This window comes from Lissotriton helveticus, chromosome 4_1 (genome assembly GCF_964261635.1).
Source record: "Lissotriton helveticus chromosome 4_1, aLisHel1.1, whole genome shotgun sequence".
Lineage (NCBI taxonomy): Eukaryota > Metazoa > Chordata > Amphibia > Caudata > Salamandridae > Lissotriton > Lissotriton helveticus.
This window is the reverse complement of record NC_136063.1, coordinates 788,291,827-788,315,077: the sequence shown is the minus strand read 5'-3', so window position 1 is coordinate 788,315,077 and position 23,251 is coordinate 788,291,827. Positions and strand designations below refer to the sequence as shown.

The 23,251-nt window shown below is 45.6% G+C and overlaps 1 protein-coding gene across 2 annotated transcripts in view; it reads left to right on the top strand.

Moving 5' to 3' along the window:
* RBBP8 (RB binding protein 8, endonuclease) overlaps nucleotides 1-23,251 on the top strand; it is a 451,013-nt gene that overhangs the window by 336,349 nt on the left and 91,413 nt on the right. For both annotated transcript variants that reach the window (XM_078687426.1, XM_078687425.1), the window contains exon 10: nucleotides 4,917-5,047. In XM_078687426.1, coding sequence (XP_078543552.1) covers nucleotides 4,917-5,047 — 131 coding nt within the window. The remainder of the gene's footprint in view (nucleotides 1-4,916; nucleotides 5,048-23,251) is intronic.

The following is a 23,251-nucleotide window of genomic DNA, read 5'->3' as shown; positions in this document are numbered from 1 at the left end:
CAATTCTTCTTCTTTCTGCGTGTAACACGGCGCATTCTGGGTCTTCTCCATACTCCAGCTGAAATTCCGATATTAACCTGCAGAGGAAGAGAAAGGGGGGGGGGGGTGACAGCGTACAAAGCACATCAGCGCGCAAAAACGCGAAAATGTTTTTACCTACCACGTGCCTAACTTATCTTCTGTGGGAAGCAGTACCTTGCATCTCGGCATTGCAGCCCAGAGGAACTGGTCTATCGTCCTATTCATAGATATATCTAAATATCCGAGTCTTTTACCTATTGCTTATGCTGCAGGAATGCAAAAATACGACGGATCTTGACAATTCTTTTCGCATTGTTCGTATGTACCATGCCTTTCTAATTTTTCATAACCAAAATTGCTTCATTTTATTTGTAAAAACTCAAACGAGACAAATGGTTGCAGGATCAATGAAGGTTGATTTTATAATTGAAAGTAAAACAAGATCAGTTACAACAAAATCGTTTATACGCATACCATGGGCGAGCATCATGAGTAGCATTACTTCGAAAATACAATAATCAATAGTGAATAAGAACCAATATCAGCAGGGTTGTCCGCATGCCTGTCAGTACCCTTCCCCGCCCGCCACGTGTTCAAGGACCGTATACATATCCCATAATATCAAGGCTACGCAGCTAAAACGTCATAAGGAGTTGCAAGTCTCGCCCATACTGGCGCCATTTTGGGGCGTGGCCGGGTGGGTCCAGAGTATAGTTCAAATGCCTCCGACAACTAGCGGCCGGACCAGAATCCCTTTCGGTAGTCCAAAAAGTTCGTTAGCGCCAGCAGAGAGGACAAGCGGCGTGGACTGCGGCTTAAAGGCGAGGAAGGTAAAATCTTCCCTACCGGGTCCCGCTGAGGTCCCACCGGAGCTGATCGAGTTTGGCAGTACAAAGGCCGGTGTCAGCACGAGAGCACCACCATCTTGTGACAATGTTGTGGCCACTCCGGAGAGCGGGACAGCAGGTGTATCCCTCCACCGACACGTTGAATCAGCCTTTCCTACGATACCAGATGTGGATAAGGTGGCGGTCGCCCGGGGCAGTGGCATATCCATGGGGGATAGTCGAGCAACAGTGGCGGTGGCCCCCACCGGAAGCCTGCGGGAGCCGAGGGCCAGTGACTTTCGAAGAATTTTTAAAACTGAGAGGACGTCTTCAAGAGTGGGGCTCATGCCCGAGCAGGCAAGCATCCGAGTTCCAAGGCAGCCCAGCGCCACTCCAATGGACCAGGCCCAAATCCGGGGTGTCAGCCGCCATTTTGTGAGTTCCGTGGCAGCCGCCTGTCGCTGCACCGCGAGAGCGGGTGCAATTCAGTTGGATGGTGGATGAGACACTGTTCCGCCAGAGCGGGCGCAACTCAGCTGGCCGAGCAAGGCACTGTGCCGCAAGAGCGGGCGCAACTCAGTTGGCCGCGCGACGCGCTGGGGTGTAGCTGAGGCACCTCCACCTGGGGAGGTGGGGGAGGCTCGTTCGCGCCGCCTCTCCCTCCCGGCGCACCCCACGCCGTCCGGATGCCACCTCAGGGCGGACGGATGGGAAGGCCCGTACAACGACATCGTGGCCGTGGTGCTTCCGGGCCATCCACCCGACGACCTCTTCGGCCGATGGCTGCCAGCAAGGTCTTGGCGCGTTGGGTAGCCTCCGGCCTATTCGCACAACGGGCCTCTACCGACGCTACCTCGCCGGCTGATGGCTTTTGTAGACTTTTTATAGCCCAAAGCCTACTACAAAGTAGCTCAAAGTAGCCCAACATTGAAGGCGGGACAGGAACAGCGTTAAGCAGACGGCGAATGCGTTGGGTTTGTAGTTGCAGCTGGCTGCCATGTAAATAGTTGTTTAATAAAAAGTTTTAAATAGTTGTTTAATAAAGAGTTTTCTGGTGTTACTTTGCTGGAGTGTTGTATATATTTATAATGCTTGTATAGGGTTTGTCGTTATTTGGGCGGGGTGGGCGGTGGAGCCGAGCTGTCTTGCAGCCATCATGGCGCCGAGCTCGATTATTCTCATTAGTTTCATATTTCTCATGAGGGGTTGTTCCTAATGTTTCTATTTTAGCGAGGTCAGAAAAGAGATCCCATCAGTGGCCTACTGATTTTACTCGATTCCTTTTGGTTTTCCTAACAATTTTTATGTTTTTGTTTTCTAGCACGATACAGCGGCTAACCCGCAATTTTTTATATATATTTATGTCCTTTTTATTAGGGGCGTCCTCCGGCGGAGCCGGATGATCTACCTCTAATAAACGGTCCGGGCTGAACCACCTACCAACAAACGGGGCAAAGATAGGCATGACGGGTTACAAAGGGGACAAAAGTCTGCACTACCTATCCTTCACTATCCGCAAAGACTAACCAGAGTATTGCGACCCTGTGCTTATTTGTGAATAGAGAATAACCCAAAGAGAACCAATTCCGAACGATCAATGTTCGGTCAAACAATCAATCAAATGAGGGATAAAAATAGGCACGACGGATTACAACGGGGGCAAAAGCCTGCGTTACCTATCCTTCACTATTCACAAGGACTAAACAGAGTATTGCGACTCTGTGCTTTTTTGTAAATAGAGAATGATCCAAAGAGAACCAATTCCAAAACAGTAAATGCTTGGATAACAATCAATCAAATGGAGAGGGAAGTAGGCACGACGGGTTACAACGGGGGCAAAGGCCTGCGTTACCTACCCTTCACTATCTGCAAAGACTAAACAGAGTATGGCGACTCCGTGCTTGTTTGCAAATAGGGAATCTCTCAGAAACAATCAAATGAGTAATATTAGTATTTTCAAACAATCAAGCAATCAATTCGCAATTCGTCGTGTTTACACGACCTTACCCGGACCGCATGGACAGTTTCTCGTCTTCCGCTTCCAGCGCCTGATCGTCCTCTATTCTCTGTAATTGCTGTGGCACTCCTGATGGTTCCCAGTCAGGACCGTAGATCACTCGAGAGAGGTCTGCTCGGAACCGGTGAAGTTCGGGTGATCGGCTGCCAGACGAGGGTCTATCGGATCGGGCAGGTGCACTTCCCGATCGTTGCAGTCGTTCACTCTGTCGTTGGGACCTCTCTCACTGGATCCACGCGTCGCTGATGGGCCCCACGTTTGGGACGCCAATTGTCGAAAGGTAGGGCCGAACTCGACCAAGAACCCTTCAGTATTTGCCCGGCGTTAGCCGCCTCTCATACCATTCGAGATTACCAAACAAAGAGGCAGGTGCTGGAGACAGAAGGCAGGAAACCGGAGTTTATTCCGACGGAGCAGAACACGTCAAATCAGACAACAGGGTATCTTCTCGAGGTGCTCTAAACGCATCCTTGAGGCCTGGCCTCTTATACACAGGTTTATTGCTTTATTACATGAAACACATTCTTGTCAATACTTGATGTACGGAAAGACATCCTCGGAATCCCCGCTTCACCCCCGTTCCCACACATATTTACAGTAGAGTTCCCACCTCGACCTCAGCATGTGGTGGTTGTCGCGCAGTTGGACATTCTGCTGGGAACGGGAAAGGGGGCGATCGGTCGGATCTGGAGGTGTGAGGGTATTGATTAACCACCGCTCCTTTGATGTGAGGCGGGGCCCTACTGTAGGGGGCAATAAACTGCATCTGCCGGGCTAGGTGATGGCCTGGGATCGGGCTGGACAACCGGGCAGGGAGGAAGAGGTTATCAAAAAGGGCCTGTTCTTTGAATAAGATGAAAGAGCGAGGGGGTTCAGCACGGGATGTGGCTCGGAGACAGGGTCGCGCTAGAGGTGCGCTTATGGTCCAAGCAGGAGGAACCGGGGGCTGCCGGGGCGCGGGGGAATGCTTGCGAGGCTGGGGTGTGAGGGGGAGAGGCGTGCAGGCTATTGGCAGTGGGCAGAGAGGTCGTGACACAAAAATGGCTGCCACCTACTTTCGCGATGGGACCTAAAAGGGACAAGATGGCATGGCTACTGTTTTCATGATTGTCGCTCTACTTTCAACAGTGGCTGTGGTGAACATAAATGAACGCCGCTTATGTATACCGATTTTAGTCATTTTCCACAACATGAAGGTGTCCATTTTAAAAATATCGAGGATAGTATAATGGGTTTCGAAGCCTGATTTATTGTATTAATCGTTTCTCCATGCTTTCTCGTTCTAAACAGTTCTCATTGGAGCCATGTATACAAACCCAGGGACGTGATGGTTCTTCTCTCTGTTAACATTTGTGTCTCATTTACTTACATCTGGAGGGCAGGCCTTTCTCTATAGAACCTTTTTGTTGGGCCAATGTTCAATTAGGACAGAACATTTTCTAAACCATATTTACATAAAGCAGACTGTCTGATTTTGTCGTCTTTCCTACTCTTTTCCCTCCCTAATTGGGCATATGCCGAATTGGTTGTAAGTAGTAAAGAGCCTTTAAAAAACAAATCTACTCTTTTAGCAAGTGCTGTTCCAAGTTCTCTGTTGTATTTATCACCAATAACCAGCAATCACCACCCACACCTACATCCTCTGCGATATCTGTTCAGGCAGATTTAGAATAACAAAGCTAAGATGGATATGTGAAGGCCCCATTGGAAGAGAAGTGGCCCCATGCTCACAGCATGAAACTGTTGTTTTACTGGCTGTTTTCTGTTGTGTTTTATTGCAGTTTTCAGTAGAAGTGTTTGATCCTATTGTAAGGTGGTACTAGGTTAATTTTGCATTCATTAAAATAGATTTAATGATTACAGGATTCCTCATAAAACTAAGATTTCCATTGCTTTGTATTTTCCCATCTATCACAGAAGCAGCACTGCTTTTTGTCCTAGGATGTTATTGCACTCTAGCAACTCAAATAAGATTGAGATTTCCTATCTTTTATAATATTAATGCTCTACAATGTGATTCATCCACTCTTTACTTTTTTTTTTACTTACAGGATTCAGAGAGTGTGCTGTCTTCTCAGAGAGGCAGCCCTTCTAGAACACTAGTACAGCAAGCCCTGTTAGAGAGAGATTCCAGTGCTCCTCGTGATCAGGAATCCCCCAGGAACAATGATGGTAACATTGGGTAAGATCCACCACCATTGCCTCCATTGTTTGCGTTTTTCTGAAAACCTTTACAACTTCATCATACCTTCTCTAATCAATTTGATGAAGAACCATATCCTTAGTAAGTGCTTGACCCTACACCTGTTCTAAATGGGTCATTTATTCAATGATGAAAAATGGTTTGCCATAAATGCAAATTATTTATTCATTTTGCATATTGAGAAATGTGGTGTTTTAGGCTTCTGGATATATTTATATTTTTCCTATGTGTCCTTAACATACATTACTTATGTAGTACTCAGAAAGAAGGGACTAACATAAATGGACTCCCCAAAGAACAAACATATATGTTTTAGGCATGTGAACTGTAGATCACATGCTTTGCATACTCCTGCCATCTAATCTTAGGTCCAGATGTTTGCAAGTTGTTTTTCATCGAAGAAGTCTTTCCAGTCATGAGGTAAGGTGACTCCTCCTTTCGGTGATAGTGCGCATGGGCATCGACTCCATTGTTAGATTGTTTTTTTCCGCCATCTGGTTTAGACGTGTATTGCTGCGCTCCTGTTCGAAACCGTTCTTCAGGTTCCGCTCGGTGCGCAATCCACGAACACGTATCCTAATTCTCCGCGTATCGTATTGGTCGAGGAAAATCTCTATTTCGATCTGAAAACTCAGAAAAGGCAGTTGGACATAACCGCGTCGGTCCACCTCGCAGTCGATGGAACAGACTCCATTTAAATTCTGTCCTCAGTGCCATGCAAAGTATCCACGCACCGATTCACACAAAGTGTGTAACTTGTGCTTATCCCCGGAGCACAACGAACAGGACTGGGACGCGTGCTAATCATTCGATAGAAGACAACGCTCTGCGACCGTCGGGCTCAACGTCGTGAAATGCAAAGCCAAAACATCGAATACACACTGGACATCTTCGGTGAAGGATCCGAGCAAGAGGAATTCGATGCACAAGAGGCAGGAGAAGAACAGGAAAAACTTGTATCTGTTACGGAATCGGACTCGGAGATGAAAGACAACATACCGCCAGGTCAACGTCCCACGAGTACCGATCACCCCTTGCCACAAAATCCAACTCAGACCAAGCAAAAGTCTTCGGTTCCACCCCCATCTTCGGGCCACGGTCGGCACCAAGAAGATATTTCTGACGACCGGCTCGGCACTAAAACACGTCGCTAAGCCTTCCAGTTCGGGATCGAGTCAGCCAAAGTCAGGCTCCGAGCCGAAACGGTCAGGCTCTAAGCCTAAAACTGCTTCAGAGCCAAAACCCTTGACACCGAAATCGAAGACTGCTTCGGAACCGAAATGTTCCGCACTGAAAAGTCATTTCACCCCTGCACCGAAGTCCTCATGCCAAAACCGAAAAATGTTCTTCCGAAGCTGCAGGATATGATTTTGGACATCCCACCACCCAAATCTGACCAAAAACAAAAGGAACTTTATATTAATCCCGATACAGAACATGTCCTTACTAAACCGCCTCAGAAGCTTCGGAACCGAAATGTTCCACACCGAAATGTCATGTCAACCCTGCACGAAGTCCTCGTGCCGAAACCGAAAAATGTTCCTCCGAAGCTGCAGGATCTGATTTTGGACATCCCACGACCCAAATCGGACCCAAAACAAAAGGAACTTTATATTAATCCCGATACAGGACATGTTCTTACTAAACCGCCTCAGAAGCGCAAACCTGAGTCCGAGTTCACACATTATCATATTCCTTTGAAGAGGAAGAATGTAGGTACTAACCCATCTCCTCCTTCACCATGTTCCCCTGCTCCACCTTCCCCGCCATTAGAGCATTTACTCATTACACCAACTAACTCTCCACCACCACCTGATGATGATGAATATGGGGGTGACAATATTTTACCAGTAGATCCCTGGAAGGATTACAACACTAATTTACCCACAGATAACGACCCAGATCTTTACCCTGCAAAGCCTTCCCCTCCTGACGATAATGTGGGTGGTCTAGAATTACTTGCTGGAGCTGCAGAATATCATGGAGTACAGTTACACAAGGAATCTCTAGAGAAAGATTTCTTATTTGAAACGCTCAGTACAACCCAAAGGGCTAGCCAGATTCTACCTATGCTCAAAGGTATGATGAGACATGCCGATGATCATTTTAAAGACCCTGTGCGCGCTTGCTTTCTTACCCCCAGAATAGACAAAAAATATAACCCTGCTCCCTCTGATCCAGTTTTTATTAAAGGGCGGTTACCTCTAGACTCTTTGGTCATCTCTAATGCCCATAAACGGGTCAATTCACAAACTACAGGGGATGCTCCCCCTCCAGACAAAGAGTCAAAACTGTTAGATGCCTCTGGTAAAAAAAAGTATCTGCCTAAGCAGCAAATCATTGGCCAACACCCAGGCCTTACTAGCCAGGTATGATAGAGCACACTGGGACGAAATGGAGAAATTGCGCCAATATCTCTCAGATGAGCACAAGGCTAAATCTCAAGATTTAGTGCAAAAAGGAAAGCTCATCTCCAATTCCTCTATTAGGTGTGCTGTAGATGCTGCTGACACCGCAGCAAAAGGGACACTTTCCAGCAGCCTTACCTTGCCGTGAGGGAAACGGCCGTCTTCTGTGACATCTCAGCCGTGAGGGGAACGGCCAGCAACGCGGACATCCTGCCGTGTGGGGAACGGCTATTGCGAGACCAGCCGCATCGGAGGGACTACATCCCCCAGCAGCCCCGGCATCCCGGCGCTCCCGTGATGCTCCTGCTGCGCCCGCAGGCGCTATAACAGCGCAGAGCATCTCCCGCGTCGCGGGACGCGCGCGGGTCTGCGCCGGGCAAAGGGCGGGCCCTCTGAGGTCAACAGTGGTCGGGCGGGCCACCCATCTAACATCTAACTTCCAGTGGAAGGTGAGCCTTATTGTCTATCATGGGGGAAAGCATTAATATCGCCACCAGCACAATCAATATAGACTCTCAGGCCATTGAAGTCCCTGCATCTCTACAACTCTCGTTTGAGAGTTTGTTGGATAACGCCTTCAATGAGATCGCAGAGACTGAAAGGAGGTTGTCCTTGGCTTCCCAAATCAACGGCCAGTCGACCGTTATTATGAGTCCTAATCATACCATACCCCTACTGCCAGAGGTCATCGTAGTAAAATCTACCTCTGCGGTGTGTTCTTCTGTTGTATCACAGGAAGTAAATACCCGCGTCACAGCAACTGACGCTGCTATTGATCTTGAATTGCTACCAGCGCTTCCATCTGCAAACACTAAGACCACAGCAGCGAAACGTAAAAGGGGCCCAGCAAAGACTGTTATAAACAAGAGGAAGCAGCCTCCTAGGAGTGTTAATCAGCCAACCCCACAGAGCATGTGGTCTAGGGGGAAGAAGCGCCAAACAGAGGTCCCAACAGTTTGCTTGGACACGGGGGATCATTGTGATACTGTGATAATAAATGATGGTACTAATTCAATCTGCACACAGACGGATTTCCCTAATGAAAATGTTCATCAACTCAAACCACAGGGAAACCTCATAGAGACTATTGTAGATACAATTTTTAAACAACTTGAAGGTCAAATGATTAAACAATTTAATATCATTTTTAAGAGGTTTGACAGACTGGAGACTCTCGTGAAAAATGATGAAGCTAAGAGGAAAGGTATGGTTTGTTTGGATCAAATCAGAGGTGACCGTTTGTTAAAAGACTTAGAGTCTATTACCAGTACTCTATCCAGTGGAGAGCCTAATAAGAATCGTAAATTAGCTACAACTAAAGGGGCCACAGGGGCCCCAAATGTTAATATTGTACCCTTGACACCAGTGGAAGCTAATACAAGGCAAAATGACTCTCCAAAAACTTCGCCTCCCATTCCTCCACCATCTTCCAGTCTGCCTAATACCATAAACACTACCAAAAAGAGCAACCCCTCCAGTGGTATAGTTAAACAGAAACTACCCACCAGACCAGACCAGCACAGGGGTCAACCGGAGGATAACAGACCAATAAAACATCAAGGCCCTGCTTTACACCTTCCTCCTGAGTCGTGCCCATATGTTTTGGTTTTGGCCGGTATACCACCACTTAGGGAGGGCCAAGGTGAATCTTGGGTACAGTTACACAACAAATGTATTGACTGGTTAACCAAGCATAAGGGGGTTGGCTACGACATTACGAATGAAATTCTCTGCTCGCCGGGTGACCTGGGTCGGTCCCCTGTTTAAAAACATCAACGGGGACTGTATTACAATCAACTTTAGGAACCCGGGCGTAGTAAAATATTTACTAAACAGGAAGAATACTCAGAATGGTCCATCTACTGTGGTGACCCCCTTACCTCTGAGTTACTTCTACAGACCCCCCAACAGACTGTTGCAACCACCACCATTGTTTCCGTTACATAATAGATTCTCAGCACTATCAGAACAGGGCACTTTAGACTGACTGCCAGCAATTCGGGAAGATTCTGTTGTAGTGGTGCCCATTGCTGATGATCCTCTAAAGACTGTAGATTCTGAGATGGCTTTGACATCACCCCACCCTTCTCTGCCATTAAACCCTCAATGTGATGACTCGGCTAATTTGACAACCATCGCCATTTATGATGTTTGTCCACGTATTAATGAAAATCTGTCTATTGTAAGTTGGAACATTGCAGGGCTAAAGGCAAAATTAGAAAATAAAGCCTGGAAGGATTGGGTAAACTGTCATGATGTTTTAATGTTCCAGGAAACATGGAGTACAACTAATATGTTATTAGAAGGGTATAGCTGTCATAACAGCATTGTGCCGTCTCCACCCTTATGCCGTCCAAGTGGGGGTTTATCAATTTGGGTAAAGATAACAGCAGAGGTAAAAATAGAAGTGATACAAACCAAAAACCCAAGTTTTATGGCACTGGTATATTCAAGAGATGTAAAATTATGCTGATTAATTTTTATAATAACGATTTTTTATCCCATCCCAATTGTAATTTTTTAGACTTGTTTAATTTCTTTGATGGATATAGTAGAGGGGCGTAAATACGGGAAGTTTGATGGGATCTGCCTAGGAGGGGACTTCAATGCTCACATCCATTCAAGGAATCCCCCATGCAGGAGAGGTGTAGAACTATCTGATCTCCTTGCAACTAGAGAACTCATAAACTCTATGGAGTTTGTTGGCAATGATACAAGCACCAAACCGGTTCCTACTTACATCGGTCACGGAAGTGCAACAACTATCGATTATATATTTGTTTCATCTTCCCTTGCCGATGTTTTATCAAAGGCAGAGGTATTGTGCAACGTATATAGCGACCACTACCCAATTGTGATTCATCTGAAATTGTTAGGGGGGAAAAATCTTATAGGGAAATTGGGGCAGCAAATTTGGCTGCCACAACGGATGGATTAAGGGTTGTTTGGAGGGGGGTGGATAATAGGGGTGTTTTGGGAACCGTGATTAGGAAACATCCCGCATTGATCTCGGATTGTCTAGATATTGATAATTGCGGGGGTAATTTGATTAAATCCTTTGGTGAACTCTGTTTCGCAATAAAAAGCGAAATTTCCAAGCCAAGATCTAGGAAAGTTGAAGAAGCCCCAAAATGGTTTGATGCCTCTTGCTCGAAGGCAAATCGGGATCTAAGGGCAGCTCTCATGGCCAAACCACGGGATATTTCCCGGGTAAGGTTCCTGAGAGCAATGTATAAATCCACGCTGCGCATTAGAACAAATGAACTAGTTAAAGATCATTGGGAATCCCTTGTACGTACAGGCGCCTTAAAAGACACTCCAGGTTTCTGGAGGGAGGTCAAGAATTTAAGATCACTTGGCTCAAATGTAACATCAATTAACTGTAATATCTTGGGACCTGCGTGGGTGGAGCACTTTTCAAAGATTTATACTGTATTTAATCATCCTGCAGTAAATCTTCCTACCCCAACTCCTTTAAACATTACATTGCTTGAGGTAGAGGATGCTATTGCCGAATCTGCCAGTAATAAAGCACCCGGCCCAGATGGTCTTTCCATCGACCAATTAAAATGTGAAATTAATTTCTGGGCACCGATATTATGCAATGTTTTTAACACCTTGAACGCTATGGGGATTTTTCCCCTGTGCTGGAAAAGCAGCAGATGCACTTTACATGACGAGCTGGGCTCGTCATGAGCGTAGCAGGAGGCTACTGCATGACGAGCCCAGCTCGTCATGAGCGTCGAAGGGGTTAACAACCTAACATACGAATCCATCCCTGAAACATGGTCAAACAGTACTATCGTCCCCATTTTCAAAAAAGGCGACTGGCTGGATCCTGGGTGTTACCGCCCAATATCATTAATTGATAACACCCTGAAAGTTTTGGGTAGAGTAATTTTTAAAAGAATTAGAACTTGGGCGGAGGAAAGTTCCATTTTACACCCAAGCCAGCTAGGGTTTCGTAGTAAGGTGGGCACGGTAGAACAGTGTTTAAACCTAAATTTGATAATGGCTAAATATACAATTGCCAAAAATTCCCCATTATATTTTGGTTTTATGGACCTGAGTTCTGCTTTAGATTTTGTAAACCGTTCCCGTTTATGGACCGCCCTTCTTAATTATGGTTTAGATGAAAATTTGGTGCATTTTCTATCCTATCTCCATAGCAACCTAAGAGCCCGGGTGCGTATTAACTGCTTTGGTGAAGTTTCAAGTGACATTTTAATCGACAGGGGGGTCAGACAGGGTTGCGTTCTGGCCCCTCTGCTTTTTATCTTATATATTAACGAATTGAGTAGCTCATTAAGTACCTTAACTAAAGATGTACCGTATATCAAGGGCATGCCGATACCCACCCTACTTTATGCTCATGACGCGGTCCTAATGGGCCGCACTCCAAAGGCCCTGCGTATTTTAATCTCAGGTTTCGTTAGTTTTATGGCTGATCTGGGCTTAAGCACAAATTTTAAAAAATCCCTTATTATGTCCTGTGGTCCAAAAAAGCATAAAATAACAAGGATAACCTCAGGGGAGAATGTTTACACAGTACATGTACTTTCCCTTATTTGGGGCTGTTGTTCTCAAACAGCGGTTCATGGCAACCGCATGTTTCTCATGCAAGAAACAAATTAGGTAAAGCCATTAACTCCATAATCTCTTTACGCCAACCCAACCATGCGGATGTAATAACACCATTAATTAAGATTTACCAAACACAATGCATCCCTACCGGCACTTATGGTGCAGAGGTATGGGGATATACAAACTGTCTCCATATCCAGACGGAAGAAAATAGATTTTGCCGAAAATCGTTGGGAGGAGTTATCTGTGCCTCAAGTTATATATGTCACAGTGAATTAAACATCCCCTATATTGAGGACTTTGTTAGATCAAGGCCTGCCTTTTTTTTGGTTAAAGATATGGACGAACCCAGCAGCCATATTGACCCAAGACATAATATCAGACTGCTTAAAATGTGATAGGGCACATTTTATACCATGGCTAAAAGCAGTAAATGAAAGTCTAACGAATGTTGGGTATGGGTATTTGTTTACATCCCCTAACCTCATAGATCGTTCTCATAAGAAGTGTATTAAAAGGGCTTTGTACAACCTGTACAGAGAAAAACGGGAAAGGATACACTTTCCAAAATGTACGGTTGCAAAATATCTGGGCCACTCAGAGCTCACTTCTAGTTACTCTGCCCCACCCCGGAAATATCTACGTTTAAATCTTGGTAGGTGGAATAGAAGTTTACTATTCCGTTTCCGGGACGGGAGCATAGTAAATTTGTTAAACTTTCCACTGGGTTATAACAAACATTTGGAAACGTTAAGTTGTCCATGTAACCCGACTATGAAACAAAGCCTTATGCATTTCATGTTTTTCTGTGATTTTTATAAATTGTTTACTGTGCACTTTTTAATACCATATTGCAGGAAATACGATCTGGTAGATTTTAAGATTGCAATGAGGAACTTGCTAATGTTAGGTACCGATGAAATAATATTTAGAGTGAGTTGTTTTCTCAAAGCTGCTGTTCGCTCACGAGCTACTTTGCATATTGATTGATAGGAACCTACAATTTGTTATTGCACTTTACATCATCTTCATTTTTGTACATTTTAACTTGTATATATATACTTGTTTGGATAGTCGCCGTTATTTTTAAGAATTTTTAAAAAATACTGTATATATTGTCTTGTCTTTTTTAATATGTTTCTGCATTTTTGCACATCAGACAGATTATATTTACCAGCTGTTCATTTTCTGTATTGTATTGTATGTCATTGCATTTGTTGTGTACTTTTATGGATTTATTTTTTCCGAATAATGATATTTGACTTGAAAAGAGATCAACACTAGTTTGTTACTGAGGAGGCACGCATCGTTGAGGGTTTCTGGTTTTAAACCCGAAGTCAAACAATCCATTTTAAATACTCCATTTGACCCAAACCCGAAGTAGATAAGTCATTGGAGAAAATAAAGAAAGATACAGAAGTGGCTAAGTCAATGGGAGCCCTACAGTCTCCTTCTAATTGTGGCTCCTTTTGTCGCTCCTTCTATCGTGGGAGGTCCAAGACCACGTCCTCCGACAATACTGCTGCCTCTTACAAAGGCAACAATTAATCCTCTTCCTCAAGAGGCTTCTTTAGAGGAGGATTTAGAGGTAACAACGGCAAAGGTAGGGGCAAAGGTTCTACACTACGTAATTTCCCCTCATCTAACAAGCAGTGACTCTCCTACACTTCCCCCCGGTCATTTAACACCTGTCAAGGGACGTCTTCTACAATTCCTCCCCATTTGGCAGTCCATAACCACAGACAAATGGGTGTTAGGAATTATCCAACACAGTTATTGCCTGGAGCGTACCAACAATCCTCCAAACATTCCACCCCACTCTCACAAAATGTTACCAGAACATTTACACCTGCTCAAACAGAAAGTCCAGTCTCTCTTGCTAAAAGGAGCCATAGAGCCTTTACTGTTACAATATCACGGGTCAGGCGTGTACTCTCTGTATTTTCTAATTCCCAAAAAGGACGGCTCCTTGAGACCTATTAAGGACCTCCGAGAACTAAATCAATACATACTGTCAGAGCATTTCCATATGGTGATACTTCAACAAGTGTTCCCACTTCTACAGCAGGGTGACTTTGTCAACTCTAGACTTAAAGGACACATATTTTCACATTACAATTCATACCGCTCATCGCAAAAACCTCACATGCATGATAGCGGTTCATCATTACCAATTCAAAGTACTGCCGTTTGGAGTCACCACTGCTCCCAGCGTATTTACCAAATGCCTGGCAGTAGTAGCAGCTCATCTGAGAAGACAGCACATCCATGTCTTCCCAGATCAGATCAAGTGGCTCATCAAAGCCAACACTTACCAAAAGTGTCTCCAACACACTCAAGCCACGATTCACTTATTACACCAACTAGGGTTTACAGTTAACGTGTTGAAGTCTCATCCATGGCCTTCCAACACACAAACTTATCTGGGAGCCACCATAGACACTCAAAGAGCTCTAGCCTCTCCGAATACAGCCAGAATTCTCGGGATTCTGTCCATTCTCACTCCATTTCAGCCCAACCAATCAGTACCAACAAGAGTATTCATGCAACTGCTAGGAATGATGGCTTCTAGCATCATAAGTGTTCTCCACGGAAGACTTCACATGCGTCCCCTGCAAGAATGCTTAGCAGGTCAGATGAACCAGTCGCAGGGTCAGTTGACGGATCTAGTGTTGGTAGATGGCCGCACCCATCGCACTCTGCAGTGGTGGAATCCACAAAATGTATCCAAAGGGCGGTCTTTCATCAAATTTGTTCCACAGACTGCTAACAGCAGACTCATCGTTTACTGGTTGGGGGGGGGGGGGGGGGGGGGGGGGGGCTCACCTACACAATCACACAATCCAAGGGTTGTGGAGTCTAAAGTACAAGAGTCTCCATATGAATCACCTAGAGCTACTAGCAGGTTGTTTCTAGCGCTCGGAGCTTTTTAAATTCACCATTTAGGCAAATCTGTCCTAGTCCGCACATACAACATGACAGCTATATATTATACACAGAAACAGTGGGGGGCACACTCTCCAACTGTCATGCCTAGCACAAGCCATTTGGAAATAGGCTATACACCACAAGATGTATCTCTTGGCAGAACATCTTCAAGGAGTAAACAAACAGATTGCAGAATTTCTCAGCACACAGCAAATCCACTAGTGGGGACTCCATCCCCAAATTCGGCTCCCCTACTTTCAGGAATGGGGATTTCCTCACATAGACCTGTTCGCCACAGCTCAAAACACAAAATGTCCAAGCTTCGCCTCCAGGTTCCCACACCCGCTCTCCAAAGGCAATGCCCTATGGAGGAACTGGTCAGGGATATTTGCCTATGCTTTTACGCCTCTCCCACTCATTCCGTTGGTAGTTCGGAAGCTCAGACAAACATCCCTCAAACTGATTCTCATAGCTCCCACATGGGCACGCTAGCCTTGGTTCACCACCCGTCTGGAGCTCTCTGTAGTTCCACACCAAAAGCTGCATCTCAACTCCAGTCTCCTCGCTAAGAGCCATGGAGAAATCAGACATCCAAAGTACACAACCTGGCGATTTGGCTCCTGAAGTCATAGGGTTTGGTTCTTTTGCAATTACCACCAGACTGTATGAATATTCTAAAAGAGGCAAAAAAGCTTACTAATAGGGCATGTTATTTAGCAAAATGGAAATGGTTGTTGTCTATTGCAACAATAACCATATTAATCCTCTTGATGCTTCTGTGCAAAACATCATCTGTTATTTTTTATATTTACAGTAATCTGGACTAGCCTATTCATCCTTTTGCTTACATCTAGCAGCAGTAGCTGCATACTTACAAAACAGACAGCACATATCTCTATTCAGAGTACCAGTGATTAAAACCTTATGGAAAGATTAGAAAGGGTCATACTACTAAGAGTCCCACCTGCACCAGTATGGAACCTAAACATAGTTCTTACAAGGCTAATGGGTCCACCTTTTGAACCAATGCACAAGTGTCAATTACAGTTCCTTTCATGGAGGTTGCTTTTCTCATTGCAATCACTTCACTAAGGAGAGTTGGTGAACTTCAGGCATTAACTATACAAGAGCCTTTCTTTCAGCTTCACAAAGACAGAGTGGTTCTTCGAACTATGCCCAAATGTCTTCCTAAAGTGGTTTTTGCTTTTCATATCAATCAGTTGAGTTACCTGTGTTCTTTCCTCAACCTGATTCTGTAGCAGAACGAGGTCTACACACACTAGATGTTAGAAGAGCCCTACTATATTATGTGGAAAGAACAAAACAATTTTACAAAACAAACCAACTTTTTTTTTGCTTTTTCTCCACCACACAAAAGCAATCCCATATCTAAATCCAGCATTGCAAGATGGATCGTGAAATGTATCCAGACATGATATGTGAAAGGGAAAATAACTTTGATAATACCCCCTAGAGCGCATTCCACTCTCAAAATAGGGGCTACCATGCCCTTCTCAGGGAATATTCCCCTAGCTGACATCTGTAAGACAGCAACGTGGTCTACACCACACACATTTACCAAGTATTATTGTGTAGATGTGTTAGCAAGGCAACAAGCTAATGTAGGCCAGGCAGTGCTTAAAACACTTTTTCAAACAATTGCAACAGCTACAGGTTAGCCACCGCTTTGGGAGTATACTGCTGTATAGTCTATGCAAAGCATGTGATCTCCAGCTCACATGCCTCGAACTGATTATGTCACTTACCCAGTAAGCATCTGTTCTTGGCATGTAGAGGTGTAGATTCACATGCACCCACCCGCCTCCCTGGGTACCTATAGTTGTTGCAGTTTCTTTCTTTACATACATACGCTTGGACATCTCTATTCTATTCTATTTATTTATTTATTTTAAGGTTTTGTATAGCGCGAACAAGACCCTTACGGGTATCAGTGCGCTTCACAAGTGAGGTAGTTAGACAAAAGAAGCATTGTACAAAAGAAACCTATTATATTGAGGTAAAGACAGATGTTACAGCTGGAGTGCTCCAGGAATCCAAAATAATGTTCATGTGAATTTCGTCATGAGAAGAGATTTAATTTCTTTTTTGAAGGAAGCAAATGATGGGTTGAGTCTGGTTTCTGGGGGTAGTGCATTCCAAATCCTTGAAGCAATTCCAGAGAAGGCGCGATTATAAGTTTTCTTCTTAGCAAATCTTTGAGGCTTCAAAAGAAGGTTGGTGGTGCTCCTAGAGGATCTGTTTCCACACGAAAGCTCCAGTTTCTGGGCCAAGTAACTCGGGGTGTTGTGATGTAGGGCTTTGTGTGTCATGCAAGCAATTTTTTGTTGGATTCTTGCTTCAAAGGGTAGCCAGTTGAGCGTTTTGAAGTCGGGGAAATGTGGCAATGTCTTTTGGAACCTGTGATAAGTCTGGCCGCTGAGTTAAGTGATGCTCTTAGCGGGGCAGTTGTCGATCTAGGGAGTCCACAAAGCGTTGCCCTACCATATTCTAGTCTGGGAAGTACTAGTGCTTGTACTGCCAGTTTGAAGTCATTTGCTGGGAGGAAGGATTGTAGTTTTCTCAGGGTGTGTATCTGAAAGTTTGCTGCTGCACTGATATGTTTTTGCATGTTTAGGTTACTGTCCAGAGTTACTCCCAGTGATTTTGCTGAGTCGATTAAAAGACGTTGGCAATTTAGCGCTGAAAGTTGTTTAAGCCATTCTTGAATGGTGTCTGTTTGGTTAGGTGGAGCGATTAGAAGGAATTTGGTTTTGAGGGAGTTTAGTTTGAGGTGGTTATCCGTCAACCAAGACTGGGTTTTTTGTAGAGTTGAATTGAGAGCCTTGATGTCGCCCGGTGAGATAATCTTTAAATAAAGTTGGGTGTCGTCCGCGTACATGTGAAAGTAGATATAAGAAGAATTGAGGATTTCAGTAAGAGGTTCCATGAATAAGCTGAACAATGTAGGTGAAAGGGAGGAGCCCTGCGGGACTCCTAATGTGACTGGGACCGTCTTGGACAGGGATTGGTTGACCTTGAACCTTTGGGATCTGTTATGGAGGAACCAATTTAGAACTGACCCTGATAAGCCCATTCTATGTTGGAGGAGGTCAAGAAGATTTTCATGTTTGACGGTGTCGAAAGCTGAAGATAAGTCAAGTAGGATAAGTAGGCAGGCTTTGTTCTGATCTAGTATTTTTAATGCGTCGTCTACGATGTGGGTCATGGCCGACTCCGTACTATTCCCTGCCCGGAAGCCAGATTGGAATTTATTGAGCAGGTGGAAGTTGGTGATATGGTTGTCTAGCTGGGTGAGAACACATTTTTCAAGGAGTTTCGCTAGAGTTGGGATGTTGGAAATTGGTCTGTAGTTATTCAGATCTGTGGGGTCCACCGTTTTTTTTTTCAGGATGGGGGAAACTTGTCCCGATTTGAGAATGTCCGGAATAATCACTTGGACTAAGGAAGCATTGATGATCTTTGTCCAAAGAGGCACTAGTAGTGGTATGAGATCTTTGAGGAAGTTAGCAGGGAGGGGATCAGAGAAGTGGTTGGAGGGGTTCAAGGATGTGAGCGCTTTTTGGATTATTTCTTCGTTTAAGGTTGTGAAAGAGTCCCAAGAGGCGTTGTTTTTGAGGGCGAGCTTGGTTGTGCAGTTGTTTGGGGTTCCTGGCGTGTGAGAAGGGGTGATCTTCTGCATGTCGATCAGAGTTAATAAGGCCTTAAGTAGATCTGATTTCAGGAGTTCCGTCTTTCTCGTGCAAATTCTTCGGAGCTGGGTGGGGGCCATTGCCCATCTTGGGGAGGGTGAGCTAAGCAACAAGATTGCGTTTTAACTAGTTCAAAGAGCTTCTTGGGTCGGTTCTTGGCTTGATCTAGCGGATTTTTTAAAAAGTTTGCTTTCGAGTGTCTGATCTTTCTATAGTAAGTGTTTCTGGAGGAACTTAGCAGTTTAGGTGGTCGATGGATGGGGCTGACCTCCATCTCCGTTCAACTAATCTTAGGACTCATCTCTCCTCGTTGAGTCTGCCTTCATACCAAGGTTTAGAGTCTTTTGTAGAGAGTCCCTTCAGTTGAAGAGGTGCTGTAGTATCTAAGATCATAGTTATGGAGTTAAAGTGGAGCTGTGTCAAAGCTTGCACCTCCGTTAGGTCTTCAGGGGGAAGCAGGAGACTGACATTGGTGGATGAGGATAAATCTGGGAGGGTCCTTTTTAGGTTTCTATTCCATACTTTGGGGCTTGATGGTTGTGATGAGCGTAGTTTGACTGGTACCATGATGGAGAAGGTGATGGAAGGATGATCAGACCAATCACAGGGGAGGATTGTGTTAAGCTGAATGGCCTCTGGGTTGGCAATCACCAGGTCGAGGGTTGAGCCTTTAACATGTGTGGGGCTATTGCAGATTTGGGTACGGTCTAGGTCTGACAGGAATGTTTTGAGGCTATTAACTGCCGGGTCTTTAGGGTCTTTCCAGTGGAGATTGAAATCACCGAGGAATATGTGGGCATTTCGATCCGTATGTGTGGTCAGAATATCCATGAATTGCTCAATGAAGGTGAGGTTATTGCCAGGCGGGTGGTAAAAAGTGTGCAGTGAACAAATTGGTATGGTATTACTAGAGATAGCTAGGCAAAGATATTCACATGAGGAAAGATCCGGTGAGGATGAGCGGTTCACTGCGAGGTTGTTCCGGAAGATGCAGGCAATACCGCCACGTGGTCTGAATGGTCTGTCTAGTCTAGTGATGTTGTAGTTGGGGGGGGGGGGGGGAGGGGGTGAGGTGAGGTGACCAGTATGTCAAGGATCGGGTTGGACGCTTCATTTAGCCACGTTTCGGTAAGGATTAAGAGGTCAGGATCGTGAGTGAGAATACGGTCAGCAATGTCCGCTGCATGTGCTGAGGCTGATCTGCAGTTTAGTAGAATGCATTTGAGACACTGCTTGGAGGTAGTTGGAGGTTCGAGTGTTAACCACTTGGAAGCTCATCATATTCTGCTGCTGCGCTGGGATTTACAAAAACCCATTATTCATGACGAGCTGGGCTCGTCATGAGCGTGCTGGGAGGCTACTGCATGACGAGCCCAGCTCGTCATGAGCGTCGAAGGGGTTAATGGAACTTGCGTAAGATTCTGTCGGATTATACCTCTGATGTTGTGAGTCGGGGGTCTATGTGTACTGAGATGTATGGTTTCGATTAGAGAGGGTTGTTTCGGTTTGTTCGGGACAACTGTGGACTGGTTAGGTTGAGGGGGTGGATCTTAGGAGAGGAGGAGGGCGTGTATGTCCATATAGGATAGGATATTCTCCTTGCGAATCGGACGTGAAGAGGAATCGCCATTAGGAATTGTTCTCCATCTTGGTGGGGGCCGATTAAGGGAAAGACGTTGCGAATGGTGTTGGGGGGTGGGGCCGTTGCTATGGGTGCTCCTGCACTTATCACCCATATGTCGTCTGATCGTGGGTTGCAGCCTAAACAGGTTCCATAGCTTGGGGAGATCATCTTGATATATTGTAGTGAAAGTAGGATTTCATCAAACCTAGGGTCTGGAGTGGGCGGATTGGTCATTGTGTTACTTGGATGGATCCTTAGTGAGGGTGAGGTGATGTCAGCCTTGCGGGTGTGGTTCTCAGGGGATAGGTTCTGTAGTAGGGGATCTCTGTGTATAGTCATAATCTAGTGAATAGTCCCGCCCATGTGCGTGGACCCCGGAGCAATAAAAAATAATCTCTTAAGGTGTCGAAAAATGCAGAACTGCACAGACACTTAAGAGAGAATTAAAGACAGATAATGCAGCCTATATCCACAGGCTACACTGTCCAGTACTTCAACTAGAAATTCCACCAAAAATCCACAAACAGCAAAGCCTGTCCAGATTTCCCTTGCTTTGACAGCAAAGCCCCTCTGGAATGATAGAGAGGAAGACATGGACAGACAAGCCCCATAGGCTGCCATTATGTGGCTCAGAACAGGATACTGTGCCTTTAAGAGAACTTTACAGAACTTCACAGTATCCCAGAATGCACTGCAGGTCCCTTTTACTTTCAGTTCTTTTTTCTGGCTCCTGCAAGCAGGACCCTGGAGCATTGAGCTCTCCCTTTTCATGGGTTTATTGGTGATTTTTTCACTTTGTTTCACATATTTGAGTATTTTTCTGAAGTACTTTGAGGCTTTGCTTCCTGGTGTGTGTTTTGGGGCACTCTTTCAGGTCAATATGCCTGCATTATTCGACAAATGCACTGAGTGCTCCAGGAAGAAGGCCAAGTCGGACCCATACGAGGTGTGTATCATCTGCCTTCCTTCATCTCATGTCCCAGAGGAGTGTGACATCTGCCAGGGTTTCTCTGGCAGGACCCTAAGGGATAGGATGAAGATCAGGCTTTAGGGCCTCGAAGACAGAAGACTGAAGGCACAAGGTGGGTCTGGAGGGGCTTCCTCTGCCCATGCTGAGGCCTCTGGGGGGCTCCCCAGGGGCAGGAAGACCAGCAAACGTCCCCATTCTCCGCCTGCGTCGATTGCACCGACGACGGCGTCGAGAGGGATGACTGCATAGTAAGTCTGTAGCTCCTCATTGTAGTCCTATCACTCTTTCTGTGAATGGGACAGTATAGAAGGGAGGTCCAATATCCTTCACTGGCTAAACTGAAAAAGGGTAGTCCTGTCTCTCTTTCAATGGTTAGTCCTATTTTACTTTTCATGAAGGGCTGTATAGTGATTTGTCCTTTCACTCTTTCAGAAGCCGAGTGAGTGCCATTTTGTCTGGTCCAGAAGAAGATTAAGGAGACTTTTCAAAATGGGGTCCCTGTATGCCCCCTAGTACTGCAAGGTTTGCGTGAGGCACTTTAAAGGAAAAGGCAAGCCATCACTCTCCAGACGGGGGAATACTTAGAGGAAAAAATGGAAGTTGACAAAAAGAATAGTGTGCTCGAAGTTAGATCTGGCACCCCTGTGGAGTGCTTGAGAGTGAGGTGGGGGCCAGAAGGAGTGGAAGGGAAAAAGAAGCTCTGCCTCTTGTTCGTGCTTCTGCGAGATTCATCGAGGGCAGGTCATCTCACCCTCTGTGGGAAAACAATCTAACAATGGAGTTGATGCCCATGCGCACTATCACCAAAAGGAGAAGTCACCTTACCTTGTGATTGTAAAGACTTCTTCGAACAAAAACAACTTGCAAACATCCGGACCCAACACTAACTGGCAGGAGTATGCCTTCACTAAATTCGTCCTTCCAAAGTTTACTACTTAGTAACTATATGTTCGAGGCATATGAGCTGCAGATCCCACATTTTGCATAGATTGCCATCTGGAGTTGGGCCCGGATGTTTGCACTTTGTTGTTGTCTTGTAAGAATTCTTTGGAAGTCACGAGATAGGTGACTCCTCCTATGGACTATAGTGCGCATGGGCATTGACTCCATCTTCAGATTGTATTTTTCCGCCATCGGGCTCGGATGTGTTTGTCGTGCTCCAGTTCGGTGTTGTTACCGTGTTACCTTTCGACACGCAATCCTTCACCCATTCTTCGGGGTTGTTTCTATCGCGTTTCCCATTCGACGTGCAACTCTACAAACTTAACATTCTTCGAATCCGGTCGTCGCCATAGGCCTTCGGGCCTATCTGCACCATCAGGCCCTTTGGCTCATGGAAAGGATTCCTTTAAAAAATTGTCCTCATTGTGGATCCAAGTTTCCACACGCTGATCTTCACGAGGTGTGTAACCTCTGTCTTTCGTCTGAGCACAAGGCCAAAGACTGTCCAGCTTGTGCCTCTTTCCCCTCCAAGAAAACAATAGGGGATTGTCTGGCTCGAAGAACTATGGCTCGATCATTGACATCGATACCGGACGATATCTTCCAAGAAGGCATCAATGTTCCAGAGCAGATCGAAGAGGGCAACCTTAGCGCCTCCGAAGCCGACAACTCTGACTTCGAAGACATCACTCCAGGGCAGCGGGTTGTAAGTACTGATGTCGACTCCTCTCCCCCCTCCCCCCCCCCCCCCCCCCCTCCACACCCATTCATAAAAAGGCTTCGTAACACCTTCACCGTCAGGCCTAGGTGCACACCGAGACAAAACTTTCCACGCCCTGCCTTCGGGCCCGGGCGTGTCAACACATAAGCCTACAGGCGACTCGGGATCGAGCCAGCCTACCGTCAGTACCAAAACCCCATCCCCGGCACAGAAAACAAAAGACAAACCCAAAGAGAAACCACTGTCTTTGTCAGCACCGAAGTTTTGTTCCACATCGGCGCATTTGGCACTGAAAT